We start from the raw sequence: 20144 nt of genomic DNA on the forward strand, positions 1-20144 counted from the left end.
CTCAGTGTGGTGGAAAAATAGAATAAATCGGAGACAGGCAGTTAATGGTGCACGTGGTGACTGAGCTGGCAATAGAGATATTGACACGCTTCGAGTTTGAGGCCGTCGGATGGAGAGGTCGATCGGACCCTCGCAAAACGCCGTTCAGGAGCCAAGCTGAATGCAGCCGTGCGATCAACGTGGCGATCGGACGGCCCAGATGGGGAGTACAAAAGCGGGCTTTCTTTTGTGGGAGACTCCTATTTTTTTCCTTATCTCGTCAGAGGAGAGAGCATCTTCTGTGTGCCTGTCTGTCTCTCTATTCTGTTCCTCTCTCTCTCTCTGTGTCTCTCTCTCTCTCTCTGCGGTCCGTCTGTGTGTCCCTGTCTGTGCGGCTATGGCGATCGGGCTAATTCTGTGCTGACGAGGTTCCTGCTGCACGCAAGGCATCCTAACGTTGTCCTTCTTTTTCCGGTGCTTTCATGCCGCGCGAGCTGAATGCAGCCGCACCTTCCCCGCAGACGTATGCCAGGTACCTTCCTTGTATGCTCTATTACGGCTTTTGTTTATCCTTCCTCTTCTGCATCCGTGCACGCCTTGATGAGCAGCTCCAACGGGGATATAAAAAGCCTGTTCCGGGACACTCTTATATGGTATGGTGCCATACTTACTACATACAAAGGCAGCCATGATTGTGACGCCACTAGTGAGCATAAGCGAACTGAGGTGAACTCGGCTTTCAGGAGACGGTGACCATATTAAAGCATGTTGCATAACTTCTCTACGGTGCGATGGCTCACACACAGGCAGTTAGGAACTGTGGCCCTGCGGTCATAACAAGAACGAAGGTGAACCGGCTTTTCCAAAGACGGAGGTCCTGAATGCAGATATTTAGTTCACAAATTCGACCCTTAGGTTCATTGGAGCATGGGGTATTGTGTGCATTGTTTTGGATATAATCTTATCAATCTCAAAGCTGTGGCTTCTTACAGAGGGTCAGTACGTGGCTGCCATCCAGCATGCCATGTTTGGCTAAATGGTTCAGGTGGTCAGCAACTAGGGTTTAGGGTTTAAGGTGGAGTTAAAACTGTGCATGGTGTAGGATGCCTCTAATGTGGGTTTGGCATGGTGCTACCATCACAGAGAGGGCATTGCATCCGTTAGATGGATGTGAATTGGGGTGGAGGTACAGCAAGTTCTTCAGTAACTAGATATGTATACCTTTGGAACAGAGAGAGGCTTGAGCATACTGGTCTTAACTCTAGTAAACATTTCAGGTTCTTTCTGCTTAAGTCTATGTCTCCCTTCCAGAACTCTTTAATGTTATATCTATGGCTACAGTTAGTAATATCCTTACATGCATTACACTTTACTCCCTTGAATTTTTATTTTCCACGATTCATTTTGGTGCTATGGCCATTCAGCAGGTGAAAATGGCTCGGTCTCGAGTTTTTGGCTGGCTTACATTCCTTTAAATCTGAAGTCGTCAGAAGTTTCCTTGCACCTAGGCTGCATACGTGATGCTGGAACATCTGAGGGAAAACCTGAATGGGGCCTATTTGTCAGAGCTAGAGGCTTGGTTTCTGGTGTTTGGTTAGCATAATTCTTTTGGATTGAATTCACCTGCATACGTCATGTTGGAGCAGAATTTGTTTCCAGTTGAGATCTTGGGATCCTTCCTAGTTGTTGGAACTTTACAGATGTTTTCAGCTCTTGAATGCTATACTGAATTGTGTTAGGTTTTTCAATGGTCAAAGAACATCACAATTCAAACAGGAATCCCATGAACCTTCAGTGACCCCTTTGTGCTGATGCACTTCCAAGTTTCTCCTTTTTTATGAGGCGATGCATCTGAACACTGAGTGCAATGCACATGGAGAGATGAGCAGCAAGCTCTTAACTTCAATTTGCAGGGTTGGCTTTCTAACTCTTTTGTGGAAGGATTCATGATGACCATAGCTCCTGTAGAAATGACAAAAGAACAGCGCAGGGAGCTCAGAAGAAAGTTGGAAGCTGAACTGGTGCAGGTGCAACGATTGTACCCTAAGATTGATGCCAGGATGTTGCAAATTAAGCAGTCTCATTTTGCTCTTGGTGATACAATGCAAAGGGAAGTAACCTCACATGTTTATGGAACTCCCAGTGATCGAACAGGATATCAAATATTTAGACCATATGATGACAGCACACTTGGTTCGCAGTTGCCATCTAGTAAACGAAAACCAAAAGCAAACCAGCTATACAACAAAACTGACTTTATTGTAGGGAAGGATAAAATTCCTCCTCCAGTGAAGTCCAAAGTCAAGCCTGGCAGCAGTAAGCGCAATGCTCCAAGCACTAATGGGGGAGATCGTAAAAGGAAGGCAGGTGGTCTGCATGGTCAACTGTTGAGCAAGTGCAAGAGTATATTGAAAACTTTGATGGATCATCCAGATGGGTGGGTTTTCCAAGAACCTGTAGATGCAGTAAAGCTTAAGCTACCTGACTACCATACCATCATCACAAAACCTATGGACCTTGGAACTATCAAAGGTAAACTGAATAAGAAAGCATATGCATTTCCTCAGCAGTTTGCAGAAGATGTGAGACTGACATTCAAAAATGCTATGACATACAATCCACCTGGAAATGATGTGCATGAAATGGCATGTCAGCTGTCGAGCTTGTTTGAGAGAGATTGGAAACTTGTGAGTGATAAAATTGAAAGGGCAGATGGAGAATCAAAGCTACACATGTTGAACCGCTTGCCAACTCAGGTTCACCAGAGTCCCAATGTGGACAAACTTGCAGTTGAAGGTCTGGGGGATCACCATCAGTCCAATTCTAACAAAAAGGGTAAGAAATCTGCAGCATTCAAGCCTCAAGTTCCTGCTAGACAAAAAGCTCCACCAAAGCCTAAGAACTTGACAGCACCTAAAGCTGGGGTACTCAAAAAGGAGATGGATCTGGTCAAATTAAAAGATAACTTGGAAAAACTCCCACTTAATATGCTAGAGAGTATTATTAAGCTGGTAAGTGGAAAAAGTCCAAATGCCAACCAGAATAACAGTGTAGTAGAGGTTGAGCTCACGTCTTTTGATAGTGCGACTTTGGTGGAACTGGATCGCCAGGCTAAGATCTGTCTTAGAAAGCTGAACAGGAACAGGAAAGCAGTGCAGGGGCAAAATCAGGTGTGGACATTTTGACTTTGTAAAGCTGCTGGTATATTCAAGTCTTCGGTTCTGTTCTGATTATATTTTTGTATTTTGGTGCATCTCAGCTTTTACCTAGCAGCAACATTGAGAAAGTGGAGGAAAGTCAGAAAGGTATTAGTTGCATTATGAATGTCTTTTTTTATGTTTTGACATATCACAACCTGAACGTGACTATTGAGACACATTGTTTATCCTGACAAGCTGCAGTAATTGCTCAAGAAGAGGCTACTCCTGTCAGTAGTTCAAGTAGTTCAAGCAGTTCCAGCAGTGAATCTGGATCCTCATCTGGTCAGTGTGCACACTGTTCCAGTGGCAATATCAGCACAGGTCCATTTTCACAAAGCATGCTAAATCTGTGTCTCTCGTGACAGATTCAGATTCTGATAGTTCTTCCTCCAGTGGAAGTGATGCTGATGATGTTGGCAAGAGTTGACATTGCAGGGAGAGATGTTGTGGGGTGTCTCATGGTGGGCTCTTGTCATCTTGGACTTTAGTGTGAAAATCTCTTCATTAACAATCTGTGACTTGGTGGTAGGTGTACTGCTTTTGACTACATACATTCGTTTCTCGGGAGAAGTGGTTGGTGTTAAATTCAAAGCTTGCATGTCAACATTAAATCAGTTTTGAAACCCTGCTGCTATGTTTCTTCACTAACTAGTTTGAAACCTTCTACAGTTTTCTAATTGAGAAAATTTTATGTTGGTTTGCTCAAGGTCTCTTTGTGTCCATGCAGGTAACTGTATTTTGATACAGTTCTCAGCTTTTGTGAATACACGAAGCCATTTTGAAGATGTCTCACCATTTTTGACTTTGGAAGACATACAAGGATTTTATCTTATTGATGGTTTAAATTAGGTGATACATTTGTATCATCCTTGGTACATATCTTTTGTACATTATTTCATCAAGGATGATATTTCGAACTTTGTACATTATTTGGGTGATGGTTTTACTCAAAAGCAATGTATACAAAACCTCTCCCATCATGCTGAGAGTCAACACTATTAGTTCATTATTCTAAAGGTTTTGAACCCTTTGGTGCTCTTATGAAGTTTGAATGTCTTGAATGGTTCGAGTTATTCTTTGGTATTACTGATGGAAAGTGTATATGATTTGTTCATTTGGGTAGTCTTATTGCAATTACTTGATTTGTCCAGTAGTAACTGTTTCAAACTCTGTACATGCTGTACAGATCAGAGTTAAATTGTTTGGATTTACCCACATAAATTTGTGTGCATATGCCCCAAGTGTGTCACAAATGGGTCCCAGGGGAGAGTTTGGTTCAGAGGTTTGCTTGGTGAAATAAGCTGACTGAAGCTCGTCATTGGTGGGAGGGCATGGCACTAGTTTTTAACCATGGATTGGAGTCTGACATATTTCTCAAATGGTTCTGTTATTAAGTGAAACAGATAAAATTAGAATCTAAACAATCATAGCATAGATGTTAATGGTTTGTCCTATGTTAAATTTCCTTGAATAGTTATCTATACTAACCATGCAGAATCTTTAAGAAGCTAGCGTCCAGCCAAAATGTGGTTGGCTATTTTACAGTATCTTGAGCTCTTAAGCACTTAGAATTATGGAGATTTTCCTTTTTCTTTTAAATATTTATTGTTCCAGCTATTTGATAATGAGATAATGACGGAAGACTTTCAAGTTGGCTTTGCCGAATAGGCTAAAGTGAATGATGCATTCACCAACAAAAATATTACTTGTGCTTGTCATTTTAGAATTATGGAGATTTTCCTTTTTCTTTTAGATATTCATTGTTCTTGCTATTTGGTAATGAGATAATGATTGAAGACTTTCAAGTTGGCTTTGCCGAATAGGCTAAAGTGAATGATGCATTCACCAACAAAAGTATTACTTGTGCTTGTCATTTTAGAATTATGGAGATTTTCCTTTTTCTTTTAGATATTCATTGTTCTTGCTATTTGGTAATGAGATAATGATTGAAGACTTTCAAGTTGGCTTTGACGAATAGGCTAAAGTGAATGATGCATTCACCAACAAAAGTATTACTTGTGCTTGTCATTTTAGAATTATGGAGATTTTCCTTTTTCTTTTAAATATTCATTGTTCGATAATGATTGAAGACTTTCAAGTTGGCTTTGACGAATAGGCTAAAGTGAATGATGCATTCACCAACAAAAGTATTACTTGTGCTTGTCATTTTAGAATTATGGAGATTTTCCTTTTTCTTTTAAATATTCATTGTTCGTGCTATTTGGTAATGAGATAATGATTTAAGACTTTCAAGTTTGGCTTTGCCGAATAGGCTAAAGTGAATGATGCATTCACCAACAAAAGTATTACTTGTGCTTGTCATTTTGTAATGAGAATGATTTAAGACTTTTTAAATTGGCCTTGCAATGGAACAGCTCAAAGTACATGAGTTCGCTAACAATTCTTGTAAAGTTTAAGTGGTAATTATGTTTATGTTTTTGTTTCTCATCAGATACAGTTGGAGGTACAAAATCCTTGAAATGGTCAAGTGTCAATTGTGCTAACATTTTCATTTGTAATCAAATACAAATTTGAGGTTGGAGCTTTGCCAAGGACATTACTATCTATTAACGGTCTAGCTGTCTCTTCTTCCCACTTCCCATTCCCCATCTCTTGAAGTGAGTTTTGGAGCATTTATATCTTCCTAAAGATTCCTTAACAAGGAGCAAGAATTGGTGCAAGGAAATACAAAATTGCAATAATCACAATCTACATTGAAAAGAGATTCTAACAGCAAGGCATAAGGGGCATTTTGTGTCTTACAAAAGACTAGGGAAATTGCCTACTCAATGGTGTATTGCATAACCATGAGAGTATGAAAGATGCTGTCTGAAGTACTATAAGATAAGGATCATAATGAAGGACATGCAAAAAGAAATTGAAGGAATTGAGATATTAGTAAAGTATTGCACCAAATCCTCTAAAAATAAGGCTTATTAAAACAATTTTGCTTGGTGATAATAACATGAGATGCCAAATTTGAGAGGGGGATGAGATGCATTTCCCAACCCTTCATAGAATACTTTCAAGTGCTTTAGTATTCATTTGATTAAAAACCGTCAGAAAAACAAAATCGAAGTTCAAGATAGGTTAAAAGACATAAGCTTGTGAGCTTGAATGATGATCTCTCCTTTGCAAAATTCAAGTTGAGACCGGTGTTGAAGAAAGCTCAAAATCTGTGTTTTAGATTTTTATGGGATGCACCTTTGGGGACACGATGTACATTGACCTTGTGATATTCAATCTACTTTGGGCTATCAACTTAATTTGTCCACGTTCATCATACTGAGCATTTTTATAAAGTTGGAAGATCAACCGACTTATATCCAATTTTCACATGAAAAAAGAGACGTGCGCCTTTGCTTATTGTCCTAGATGAATGACAGCATGAAATCTGCAAACAAATTCTAACGACTTTTTTTGTGTGCATTTCATGGAGAGTTTACACCAAGCAACATTTGGATATTTTCTTTGAGGGATACAAACGAACACGAGCCTTTCATATTTTCTTTCAGGGACACAAGAAGACTAGCCTTTGATAAGCATAAACAGGTCGTCCACTATTGACATTGTGGCTCTTACATGTTCAAGGGCATCTATGCATGGCCAATATTTGGTTACACACACATGTTCTACCCATGCCAATGTTTGGGAGGGGATAACACCCTTTGTGAGGACTGTGTGAGAGTTCATCCCAAGGAGATACTGATCTAAATCAACCATGGTTCTTTAGTAACATTCACAACAAAATATTGACAAAAGAGTTTAAAATGCAAACTTATTTATGACAAAAGGGAAACCATCACCTACATCATCTATTAAGGAAGATGAAACTCAACAAGATTGGTTAGACCTGTACTGCCATTCTCCTGGAATCAAGCTTTTGAAACATGGGAAGCTCATATGGTGATACATCGCAGTACAAAAATACACATTGGACATTTAATGCAACTTCACACATTCGATTCTCACACAGATTGTAGGCTTGACATCTCAGGATCCAAAATTGGACCCTGAATGATCATGCATGCAAGGTTGTAAGATGGAAAGAAAAAGAATTACCTAAAAAATGAACTAGCTGTTTGTAAATATGAGAGAGAGAGAGAGAGAGTGTGTGTGTGTGTGTACTTTAACCTCCTTTTTTTTTCCTGTGGTGAATATGGCTTTCACATGTTGGCCAGACAGTACACATCTGATTATTCTTTAATTTCAGAAACTTTATGAAAAAAGAGAGCATACTTCACCTTCAATTAAACCTTCAACCAATTGTGGAAATACACATAGGTCTTGGGAGACATGAAACCATTGTCTGTGTGCTCATGCAAAACCTGCAAATCCCAAGATCAATCTGATAAACTCCATGCAACAATCGCATTAGCATAACATTGAAACAAAACAAAAGCTGCCGTCAATGAAGTGTAGGTTCGTACAGGACAAACTCCACAAGCAGTACTGCAAAGGCTGCAGATTCAGAAAGCTGACTTTGTGAACTTCTGTGTCCTGCACAAATTCAATATTATACTTGAGAAACAAGCCTATGAAAAAGTAGCATTCTTCAATGCTTGCTTCTCATTAAAATTTCCCAACAACATAAAACAGAAACAATACTGCATAGCCACATGCACATTGTCTGTCTTTATTTATAGCTTTGAGAGTCATTGTTTGCTTAACAGATTATTACTGGTATGTTACTAACAGTAATAATCTTATAGCAGATTGTTACTCCTCTGTTACTAGTGCAAAAAGTCCTATAGAAGGAAATCATGGACTATCCCACATTCGTCCCTTCGATCTCACTATTCCACACCAGCTCTCCATCTCATCCTTACCATTATCATCATCACCATCACCATCTTGCTGCCACCCTCCTGTTTTGGGTCTTCCTCTCAATCACCAGCCACTTCTGCTGCTGTTACCATCATCCTGACAGCTGCATTTCATCCTCCATAGCTGCCTGCCCCCTTCAAATGTGCCCAGATTGTGTTTTGGCTCTTGCTGTCATCTGCACTACTGGATGTCATCATTGTGGTTGTGTTGTGTTGGACTGCTCTATGTTGCAGATTCTGCTGTGTTTTGCTGCTGCCAAACATCTCCTGAGCCTCCATGATCGTTTCTTTGTATGGAACTCCTGGTTTTTGATATCCCATTGCCATTGTAGTTGCCTACTGGTGTCTTTTCCTCATCATCACACATCCAGCATTAGTTTGCTGCACTCGGGATCCATCGGAGGACATCACACTCCTCAATCTCTCAGCTCGCTTCCATGAGGCTCCTCTCCTCATGCATTCATTGTGTTGCAGCTCATGTACTCAGTTTCTTCATGAAGATTTTATTTCAGCATTTTCTTTGACCCGATGTCTAGTCACTTTCACCCCTAGAGCTTCCAATTTCCCACCTTGCCACTTCCTCTTTGGTGGCTCGTTCCAAAAAACAAAACAAAACTGAAATGAAAAGTTAACTGAATGCAATTATGCAAATGTGTATGTGGGTGAGTAAATGCAGCGTAAGACTCGAATGAAAATCTAAGGACAAAATCCTATGGGCCCAACTCAATAGCCTAAAGATCTAAGAGTGCGAAGATGAAGCGAATCTAAGGATGTGGCCACTGTTGCATATGCCCACTAGCAAGGCTTTGCCATTGAGAGACCTGACGAGGTGGTGAGGTAGTCCTAGATGGAGGTGAATGTGAAGTGGACGTGTCAAGTGCAATGGGATCAGTACTAGCAGATCAATCAGCTAATCCTTCAAGAGTAGTTAAAGATATAAGCTGTTGAGGATGTCCGCCTACCACATGTCTAGTAACCATTGGGGCAAAGGGAGCGAATGTTGCAGCAACGGGGGGGCATAGCCAACTGGATTGGCCAGCCAGAGTGAAGGCAGTTCTAAATGGAGGTGAATGTGATGTGGACGCATAAAATACAATGGGATCGGTACCAGTAGACCAATTAGCTAATCCTTCAATACTAGTTAAAGATATAAGCTGCTAAGGCTGTCCACGTGCCACATGTCTAGTAGCTATTAGGGTAGAGGGAGTAGATTATGTAGTAGTGGGAGGTGTAGCCCCACTGGACTGGCTAGCCAAAGTAAAGGCAGTCGTAGCAGTCTGCTGTGGTTTTCTAGGTGAAAGATCTTGGGCCTTGGTACAACACTCCTCATCCACATGGCCTGACCTCTCACAATGTGTGCAAAACCTATTTTTCTTAGGGAGTTGTTTCTAGGTGGATTTCGTTTCTTTGGTTCTGTTTGAGAAAGAGGCATAATCCTTTGATTGGCGTACCTTCGCTTCATGTGAGTTCTTGCCACTGTTGGTTTTCCCCCTAGAAGAAGAGGCAATGAGCCCCCTTTGCTTAGAGTAAGACTATGTTGAGGCTTTCCTGTGGACTTCATCGTGCAACCATGTGTAATGCAAGGATTGACACTCAAACTCATAGAAGGTCAGTAATCTAGGTGGTGAGATAATGTGTTGGATGAAATATAAGTATTTGTCAAAGAACTTGTTCAAGAAGAATGTGATTTGATCGTCATTTAACTTCAGGCAGCCAATAGTGGCAAACTGGGCGAGTAACCGCCGATATTCGGCCAACTTGACTTTCAAATCATCCCTTTCTTAATGGAAAACTCCTAAAGCTCAAAAGCGAGACTAATACATCAAGTGCAGTCTCATGCTGCATAGCGGTTAATGAGATGACTCGAATGCTCAAATGTGAGGGGAAAAATATTGTAATTGAGAGTGGAACTCAAGAAGCAACCCCTGTATTAACTCAACATTGGTTGTGGCAATGCGGGCTTTCCATTGATAGCTAAGATCAAGGTGAGCTAATTGAGGGTCTAACATAGGCTCTAGACCAGTGACGAGGTCTCAAAGTCCCTGAAATTCAAGCACTTGTTGCATGCAGTTCGACCAAGTGGTGAAATTCGAGAGCCCCCTCTGTTGATGTTTACATATAGAAAATTATCCGGATCCTACACAACAAAAGGAAAAACAAGAGAGGATTTCGATTCATATGACTCAAAGGGGTTGGACGAACCTTGTTGTGCTAAGAAATGCACTTAGCCACTTAAACAGCCCTAAAACATGCTTATTTAGGCTTATTTTAGCCAAAACCCTAAAATGAGGAGCGGATTGAGAAAGTTAAGTGGGAGAGGATCTAGAACCCTAATTTTCTATAAATTGGCAGCCAGCCCTCCACTCTTTCACAATCTCGTTTTTACAGGTTTCAGGTGTTACCAGCTTGGTGCCCAAACCCCGATCACAGAGGACATCTCAGCCCTTGCTGTCCATCACTGTTCCCTACAATCTGGTGCCTGTTTCCAGCCCTCCACACACTGATTGTTGCTGTTTCTGCCTGGTGACTGACTGCTATTCATCTGCACTGCTGTCGTACAGCCTGCCACGCCAGCAAACTGCTGCATTTGCAGGCTCCAGCTGCCGCCCTAACAGTTTTCTCTCTCCTATCTACAGTCGCTACAGTCTTTCTCTCTTGCAGGCTGTCCTGCTTGTGTTTTCAGTCTTTCTCTCTCCTGCAAGTTGTCTGCCTGCGTTTTTAGTCTCTCTCTCTCTCTCTCTCTCTCTCTCTCTCTCTCTCTCTCTCTCTCGCCACGTCATCGCCTCGTCATCGCCCGTCCATCGTGTCCGTCTCGCCCCGTCATCGCCCGTCCATCCTCTCTCTCCATCCCCATCGGTGGCAGACATCGCTTATCCCTGGTTCTCCTACGCTGTAGCTCAGGCTGAGGAGCTTCGCCGCACCGTCTCTAAGTCCACTGATAACGTCCTACAATCTGCTCGTTCTCACCTCGTTGACCTGCAATCAGCTTCGTCTCACCATTTCAGCTACGTACAGGCGACGCGGACCATCTCTCTCTCCCTCTCTCTCGCCCCGTCAACGCCCCATCATCGCCCGTCTCTCCTTGCCGTCCGTCCCTCGTCCCAGTCCCGCCTTCGTCCGAGATCAGCGTCCGCCCTTGTCCGGGATCAGCGACCGTCTGAGTCCCCCCCCCCCCCCCCCCCAATCTTGTCCGAAGTTCTCCCCACATTCGGACGTCTCTCGTCCGAGTTCCCCTCCCCCCCCCCAACAATCCCGTCCGAGTCCACTGAAAATCGGACGCCCTCTCGTCCGACTCGGACACTGCCACCGCCACTAGCCCTGCCCATACCCGACTTTTCCGCCACCTCCCACCACCGCCCATCACACATCCACAACCACAATGAGGCCGGATGCCCACACCCCCTGAGCAAGCCCCGGAACCGTAAGGAAGGGATGGGCTCGAACAAGACATCCCCGTCACCAAGTAGCTGCACAAGGGGGGAGAAGAATGAGAAATACTCAGCGATTTGGAGCAGCATTGACAAGGTGATAGACTACCACACAAGGAAAGGCATGGAGGCCCTCCGAGATGTATGCAAGGCGCATGACCAAGACATCAACAACATCAAGGAAATCATAGCAGCAATGTGCACGGAAACTGCACACCAAATCAAGGAGGAAATAAGCACGAAAGTACAAGAATGGAATAACGAAATCTACGCCGAGATCACATCACACTTCACCTCCTGGAAGGTGGACATTGAAACGTCCCTCAAGGAGAGAAACAGGGTGATCGAAGAACTGAGGCACGAGCTCGATGAATATAGAAACCAACTGGACCTACTCAAGAAGGAGGAAGGAGAAATCATCGAAACAACGCCCATCAAGGTGCAATCCAAGATCAACGAGCTGAAGATACAAGTAACAAAGGAGCTCAACACGTGGGCGAATATAGTGAAACAAGCACAAGCCGAAGTGGTTGAGAACTCCAAATGGATTCAGGTAGCCAAGAAGTCGCCAACAAAGAAGGAGGAGTTTGTGAATGCAGCACTAGAGGAGGAGAAAAAGAGAAAGCTTAGAGCGCTCCACATCCGGGTGGTCGGATGGAAGGAAGGGGATAGCCCCCTGGCAGATGCCCAACAGATATGTGGAAAGCTGGGAGTAGAGGACCCTCAAATAGTGGAGAATGCATGGCGTGTAGGGAAAGACCTCACCAAGGGAAGGCCTCTTATCCTCAAATTTGCCAACTTAGAATCCAGACGAGCCTTCCTCTCTAAAAGGACAGCTCTAAAAGGGGAAAAAGTCTACCTGGAGGATGACCTCACACCCGCACAGGTGGCACACCGTAAAGAATGCATGCCACAGATCCTGGAGGCTCGCAAAGCGGGAAAATGGGCAGTATACAGAGATGGTCGGGTCATCATCACAGATAAGCGCCAATGACGGGGCGCGGCCTATGAGACCCACCTGAGTTTTGCAGTGTGGAACTGCAACGGAGCTATGAAGACAGACGCAGGATTATTCCAGGAGACCTTCACCGGCAAGGACATCGTCCTCTACACAGAAACCCACCAAAGCCCAGGCACCTACTTACTAGAAGTGAGGGGATATAGATGGGAGACGGCATGCCGCCCTAGAGCCCGAACAAAAGGAGGGACCCGAGGGTCCGGAGGGGTGGCTGTGTTGTACAGGGAGGAGCTACAGCCCATGGTGCAGGTCATGCGGAAAGATGAGGAAGCCCGGTTCATGTGGATCCGGATACACACAGATCGCCCCCGAGACATATACATGGCGGTGTGCTATTTCCCACCAGCACACTCCCCATACGCACCACAGAAGGGCGAGTCACCATACCTACCACTGTACGAAGATATCATGCACTACTCCAGCTTGGGGGATGTCATGTTGGCTGGAGACTCCAACGCACGCACAGCACAAAGGCAGACCCCCTTCTTCGAGAGCGAAGACCACATGTACAAAGAGATTGCACGGAGGAGATAGGACTCAACCGGGCGTCACAGGACACAGCTGAGTGCACCGAATATGGCGAACACCTACTGGCGTTAGGGGGGGCACACGGACTAGCCATCCTCAACGGCCTCGACAGATGGCCCGGGTCGGATGCCCTCACATGCTTCTCACACAAGCACGCGGCCAATTGCATCGGACGGGGGGCACCCACACAGAAACTGGGAGCAAGCACAGTGGACTATATCCTCGGCCCTCTATCACTTATCCCCGACGTCCAGTCCCTTAAAATATCACCTCGCCCACTCGCAGTGGCTGCCGACCATGCATACCTACAATTTGACATAACTTGCAGGTATGACCTAACCCCCCCCAGCAAGCAACCCCCCAAGATTCCCCAGGTACCACTTTACCAGGCTAACTGCGAGCGCATACTCCGACCATCTCTATTGGAGCCTGCAAGAAATGAACCCCCACGCACACTTGGAGGAGGTCACAGCACAGTTGGTGGGCACACTACACACCTCAGCTGCCGAATACTTTCCCCACACATCCCCCTCCCCCCACCCCTCCGAACAAGAATGTCCCACAGAATAGCTGGTACGACGCAGAGTGTAGGGAAACCTGGCTCCGTCTTCAACAGGACGAAGCACGGGGAGTACACACGCATAAACAGGCACGCTTGATCTTCCGTCGCCTAGTGCGACGGAAGAAACGAGCCTACCTCTCCAAAGTGGAACACGAATTCTACCAGCTATTCTCAGGACAGGACAACAAAGAGGCATGGAAGGCGTTTCAGGAACCCCGAGCCCAGACGCCGATCACCTCCCTGGACACTTGGCACGCATATGCAACCTCACTATACCAAGTACCGAAGCAGCCCCAGCTACCCCGGCCCCCGGGGAGCAGACCCGGATCATCCACATTCTTCAGCACGGGGCGGGTTCGGGATGCCATTGACAGACTCCAAAATGGCCGTGCCCAAGACCACGAAAGCTTGGTAGCAGAGCATTTGACCCATGCTAGAGACATACTGGCACCTCTCCTAGCACACATGTTCAACAGAGCCCTATGCAAAGGCTTCCCAGCCAGTTGGTCAGCCAACACCATAATACCTATCTTGAAGGCCGGAGACCCCATGGTCCCCACGAATTACTGAACAGTCATGGTTAGCCATGTACTAGCTAAGCTCTATATATCCATACTGGACCACGAGCTGAGAAAATGGGCAGAGCAACACCAACACCGAGCAGCAGGACAAGCAGGGTTTAGGAGGGGGTTCTGCACCCTTGACCATATCCTCACACTGAGAGCCATCATAGAGGAGGGCAGAGCGCATGGAAGACGGGTGTACTGCTGCTTCGTGGACTTCCGCAAGGCCTTTGACATAGTCCCACGAGCGAGGCTCACGCAGAGACTACAGGAACTGGAGGTACCAACTGAAATACGATGGGGGATACTGGCACTATACGAATCGGTAACGGGCCGAGTTCGGGCATCGGGAGGGCTGTCAAAGGAGATCACCAGCACCATCGGAGTCAAGCAGGGATGCCCACTCTCGCCCACCCTATTTGGCCTCTACATTGATGAGATCTCAGAGTACATAGATAGATCGGGCGAGGTGGGATCGAGCCTGGGAGGGACACCGATACCTATCTTACTATATGCGGACGACATAGTCCTCATCTCTAGCACACCCGAAGGGCTGCAGCGCCAATTGGACGCACTACAGGCCTTCTGCCAAGACAAAGACCTAACTGTGAACCCGGGAAAAACCAAGGTCATGGTGTTCAACACGTCAACCCAATGGCTCCGTCGGTCGGTACCCCCCTTCACATACAGTGGAGAAACCGTGGACGTGGTCCAAAGATACATCTATCTGGGGATTACATTCTCTGGACCGAGATTTACCCTGAGAAAAGCCGCGGAAGATAGACTAACCCGAGGCTATGCAGCCCTCGGGTCAATGGAGAACCAATGTGTCCGCATACAGTTCCAGGAACCCCAGACAAAACTCTGGCTTTTTGACACCTTGGTCACACCAACCCTCTTGTACGGGGCTCCCATATGGGGGTCCAATCTCTACCACACGTGGAGGGCCCCACAGGATCAGCCACTGCCTGAGGAGGAGGCCACCTATGAGGGATGGGACCGGATAGAGAGACCCCTAGTACTTATGATCTCACGGATGATCCGAAGCAAGCCTTCCGTACCACACGAGATCATCCGCGCAGAGCTGGGGGCACCGCCCCTCGTGGCTGAGGCCCTCTTCCAGACCGTGATCTTCTTGCGCCGAATATGGGACCTGCCCTGGCACCGGTACCCCAGACTCGCCCTGAAGTCATCCAAACAGCTAGCAACACAAGGGGACACTGAGTGCTGGTACGCCCGAACAGAGACCTGGCTACGGCTCCATGGCCTACACATGGATCACCTCCCCCCACTACAATACAGCCTAGACTGCCCACACCTGGAGCTCAGCCAAGAGGAGGTAAATCGTATCACCAAAATGGATATCATCCAGACAGACACCGCCAGGACATGGGTGACCCCCACATTGGAACTAGGAACCAAGAAGGCTTTCTACCGAGAACACTTCCTGCATATCTCCCCGGACGGCTTTATCACCCGCCCAAGCTACATGGACACACACTTGTCTCACAGGGCCAGAAGTGCCATCGGACAGATCCGCACGTCCTCACACCAACTACGGGTCGAAATGGGCAGATACGGGGCCAACCCCCTCCCCCCAGAAGATCGAATCTGTCAGCTCTGCCATCTCGAGCCAGAGACAGAGGAACACTATATCTGTAGATGCCCAGTGTACTACGAAATCCGGGGACGCTTCCACTGCCTATTCAGCGAAGGATTCGGACCACTCTCCAAGGTGATGGAATTCAAAGACCAGAGATGCCTGGGGCTCTTTCTACTGGAAATACGACGCCACAGAGATCACCTCCTACGAACCACGAAGCAAAGACAAGGAGCCACCAACCAACGCACACTCAACGAATTCTACCAAATACCAGCTACCATCCCCACCACCGAGGCCCCACCAGCCCAACCGGCCTCTTGGCCCCCGGGGACCACCTTAGAAATAGCCATAACGAGAGGTAAAGCCCGGCGACCACGCCTCGCCGGCCCCCGTCCCCGCAGAAGACACTGGTCGAAGATACAAGGGATACTACACCGCCATCGGAGGGCCTTGCCCTGCCGTTTTAGCCTCTCCATGCTAGACCGACCCATGCGGGACATCTTAGGATGAACACCCCCAGGAGCAGTTCCACACCGCACTGGGAGTACCTCTAGATTGTATCTAGTCCAGATATCATTTTGTACCTACTCAATTTAGTTTAACATAGCATAAATGTTAGCTTCACTGGGACTTTTGAAATCTCCCAGACATTTGTATGCAACATTTTGGTCTCATAGGCCAACTTGGCATGTTGTAGACATTAATATAACTTTCTTTCTTTCTTTCTTTCTCTCTCTTGCAGGCTGTCCTGCCTGCGTTTTTAGTTTTTCTCTCTTGCAAGCTTCGTTTTTAATCTTTCTCTCTCCTCACTGCTGTCTGCATCGATCCAGCTTCTTACCTAAAAAGAATGTACCTAAAAAGAATAGGTATTATTAACATTGTCAAAAGGATGGCCATTTTGACGATAAGTGTCGATCAAAGGCATGAGGCACAGCACCAAAACCTAAGTCTTAGACACCCACCCCTCAATCGGGCAACCCCCAGCAGGGGAGGCAGAGTGATGGCAAGGGGTAGTTTAAAGATCAGACTTACACTGCCACCACACAGTCATCTCAGTCGACAACGTTCTCAACTCCAGGGGGCTTATCTGACTGGTCTGCAGAGGCCCATATCATCTCCATAGAGACAGTAGATGCGAGTCTCGTACGCATCTGTGAGTTGCCTCTGGACGAGGTTACTGCAGAGGCCCACTCATCACAGCCGAGTACTTCAGCTCCAGTTTGGATTGTGGACAGTGGAGTACACATCACATGACTCCTATAGAGGACATTTTCCGTATCCAAGCCCCTGTAGCCGGGCGGGTCCGTGTAGGAAACAACTCCTCGGTTAAGATTCAGGCTCAAGGTTGCGTCAGTTTTGCCACTGACAAGGGTCCGGATTTAGCTTCGCTGGACAATGTATATCATGTCCCTCAGCTTCGGGTGAACTTGTTATCTATTCAACAACTTTGCCGATTGGGGCGAGCAGTTTTCTTTACAACGACCACAGTCGAGATCCTTGACTCTCTTACTGGTTTAGTGATTGCTCGCGGTGAGGCACAGCCTAATGGCCTATACCACATGACACACTTTCTGACCGAGCTGACCGCTGAAGGCTTCGTGTTCCATAGCTTCCAGGCCTTAGCCACATTTCGGGAGCCTACGCAAAATGAGCGTCTTTGGCATTTTCGCTTAGGGTATCTTGGTTATGACTCACTTTATGAGTTGTCACACCGTGAGCTAATTGAGGGCCTTCCGTTCTTGAAGCTAGCTCGAGATGTCTGTAAAGCCTGTTAGCTCGGGAAGCAGCACTGTACCCCATTTCCTCAACAGTCTACACATAGAGCTGAGAATCCTCTTAGACTGATTCATGTTGATCTTTGTGGACCAACATCCATTGTTGCTTTGAATGGCGCGATGTACTTCTTTTTGATAGTGGATGATCATTCTCGATACATGTGGGTGTACTTTCTCAAGCAAAAGTCAGATGCTTTCACATATTTTTCTGCTTGGGTGCTGCTGGTTCATAGCTAGACTAGTCGTCGTGTTGGGTACATAAGGAGTGATAGCGGTGGTGAGTTTATCTCCCACGAGTTTTCTGAGTTTCTACAGAAGCATGGCATTTCTCGCCAGCTCACCTCTACTAACTCCCCCTCTCAGAATGGAGTCATAGAGCGTAGGAACCGCATAGTCATGGAAATGGCACGCTCTATGCTGTTCGCAGCAGAGCTTCCTGAGCGCCTTTGGGTCGAGGCTGTTAACACTTCGGTGTACATCCTCAACCGGTGCCCAACTGTGGCTCTTCCTTAGAAGACCCCGTATGAGGCATTTTTTGGCTCTCGGCCTGTTATTTCCCATTTCAGAGTCTTCGGATGTCGTGCGTACATACACACGCCTGATGACAAGATAGGAAAGCTTACTCTCCGAGCTGATCTTCTTATTTTTGTGGGATATTCCTCTGAAGCGAAAGCCTATCGTTTGTTCGATCCTCGGACAAACAAGGTGATCGTTAGGTGGGATGTCGACTTTGACAAGAGGAATATTGTGCAATCTTCTGCACCGGATTCCGATCCGCTTCCTTCTTCCACATCATCAGAGATTGTGTCTATTGAGCCTGGCCGCTCTTGACATTCCCGCAGTTTCTTCATCTCCCAGGCCCCCTTCGCAAGACCCGTTACCTCGCTGGTACCAGCAGACCATGCAGGATTCGGGGATCCTACCATTGGATTCCACTCCAGAGAGGGACCTAGAAGATCTGCCTGGCTTGCTCCTCAGGCATCATTTGCATCGCTGTTTACAGCTGATTACATAGCGCATTCTGAGGCGAATACCTGGCAGGAGACTCTTCAGCACCCTCAATGGCGAGAGGCCATGGAAAGGGACCTAGAGAGTATTGACCGAAATGAGACTTGGACATTGGTGGATCGTCCGAGCCACAAGAAAGTCATTGGGACAAAGTGGATTTTTCGAACAAAGCTAAAAGTTGATGGGACTTTAGACAAGTACAAGGCTCGCCTTGTAGTGCAAGGGTTTCGATAGAAGCACGTCATTGATTATGAAGAGACCTTTGCCCCTATTGCACGGCTGACTTCCTTTCGGTTGCTACTTGCGCTCGCCGCTTACCACGGCTGGCCGATACATCAGATGGATGTCAAGAGTGTCTTCTTGAACGGATACTTGGAGGAGAAAGTCTATGTGGAGTAGCCACCGCCTTTCCCTCAGGGAATCCTAGGGATTCGGTATTCCGCTTGCAGAAAGCTCTTTATGGGCTGAAGCAAGCGCCGCGGTCTTGGTTCCATAGAATGGATAAGTTCTTACAAACTCATGGATACCATTCTACCCCTTATGACCCGAACTTATATGTTCAATCCACTCCAGAGGGGGTTAGCTATATCTTGCCATATGTTGATGACTTACTCATCACAGGTTCAGATTCTGCTGCCATAGCGAAAATTAAGGCTAAGCTTAAAGCTACATTTGAAATGACAGACCTTGGTTTGTTGTCTTATTTTTTGGGGATGGAGGTAGTTCGTTCTGGAGGCTGTATTTTTGTGTCACAACAGAAGTACGCACTTCAGCTTGTGGAACAGTACACTTTGGATCAGACAAAGCCAGTGACCGCGCCTATTGATCCTACTGTTCACTTGTCGAAGGATACCCTAGGACAGCCCTTTGATGCACACACCTATCATTCTGTTGTAGGAAAACTTCTTTGGTTAATTCACACTAGGCCAGATTTAGCTTACTCAGTTAGTATACTTAGTCAGTATTTCACAGCACCTAGGATGTCACATTGGATTGCATGTCTTTATGTGTTGCGTTATTTGCAGTGTACTTTTTCTTATGGCTTGACATATCGTTCTGGTTTATGTTTACAGGGGTACATTGATTCTGATTGGGCAGGAGATCCTGACACCCGGCATTCCCAAGGTGTGTCAAGAATCGCGTGGGGGGGAACTTGCTCAAAATGCTGCGCCGAACACACACAGAATGCACAAGGAGAAGCCCACTCAAGAGACAAGAAGAGAGATGGAGGCCAAAAAGTTTTCTTTCTGGTTTTTTCTTTTTCTTCCACACACTTTACAATGTACACAAAGTATTAATAAGATACAATATAAAGGAAAGTGACCTACTAAGTCAAACAATGCATAACCGACTACACTAGTTGACTGGCGCTATAACTATGCCAGCTGTAAATAGGTGTAACAACCTGAATATAATAAGTAATGAGTTAGTGGCCATGTGAGAGTCATAATGACCACCGACGTGCTAAGTGTAGACGTGTGGACCCATCTAACCAAGCGGTCCATCATTAATGTCCGCATGTGTAGAGCTTGTCATCTCAACACTCCCCCTCAAGCTCAACTGCATCTCTGCAACTCCAAGTAAGCTTCGAAACTTTTGAAGCTTCTTTGTATCCAATGCCTTCGTGAAGATGTCAGCTATCTGATCCTCTGTG

The 20144-nt window shown here is 46.0% G+C and overlaps 2 protein-coding genes across 6 annotated transcripts; one reads left to right on the forward strand and one right to left on the reverse strand.

Moving 5' to 3' along the window:
- The first annotated feature begins 240 nt into the window (after positions 1-240).
- On the forward strand, positions 241-4236 carry LOC148018533 (transcription factor GTE4-like). 5 transcript variants are annotated; one of them, XR_015687714.1, is made up of 6 exons: positions 241-511; positions 1407-3149; positions 3239-3284; positions 3381-3461; positions 3545-3704; positions 3907-4235. XR_015687714.1 is itself a non-coding variant. In XM_087661837.1 (6 exons), the coding sequence occupies exons 2-5, from the start codon at positions 1926-1928 to the stop codon at positions 3604-3606; spliced, it is 1419 nt and encodes a 472-aa protein (XP_087517963.1). In that variant the 5' UTR covers positions 241-511; positions 1407-1925; the 3' UTR covers positions 3607-3640; positions 3907-4236. The 5 variants fall into 5 exon arrangements, 2 of the variants coding, with proteins under 2 accessions (XP_087517963.1, XP_087517962.1); XR_015687713.1 differs by having other exon boundaries at positions 1404-3149; positions 3375-3461; positions 3907-4234; XR_015687712.1 differs by having other exon boundaries at positions 3375-3461; positions 3907-4234.
- Positions 4237-6499: 2263 nt separating this feature from the next.
- LOC148018534 (uncharacterized) lies at positions 6500-8284 on the reverse strand. The gene is made up of 4 exons (XM_087661581.1): positions 8134-8284; positions 8009-8062; positions 7610-7679; positions 6500-7507 (listed from the first exon to the last, which is right to left on the reverse strand). Exons 1-4 carry the CDS (start codon positions 8282-8284, stop codon positions 7438-7440), a joined length of 345 nt encoding a protein of 114 aa, XP_087517707.1. The 3' UTR covers positions 6500-7437.
- Between the last annotated feature and the right edge of the window lie 11860 nt (positions 8285-20144).

This window comes from Lygodium microphyllum, chromosome 21 (assembly GCF_053477565.2).
Source record: "Lygodium microphyllum isolate KBCC chromosome 21, Lygodium_microphyllum_v1.1.10, whole genome shotgun sequence".
NCBI classification, from domain to species: domain Eukaryota; kingdom Viridiplantae; phylum Streptophyta; class Polypodiopsida; order Schizaeales; family Lygodiaceae; genus Lygodium; species Lygodium microphyllum.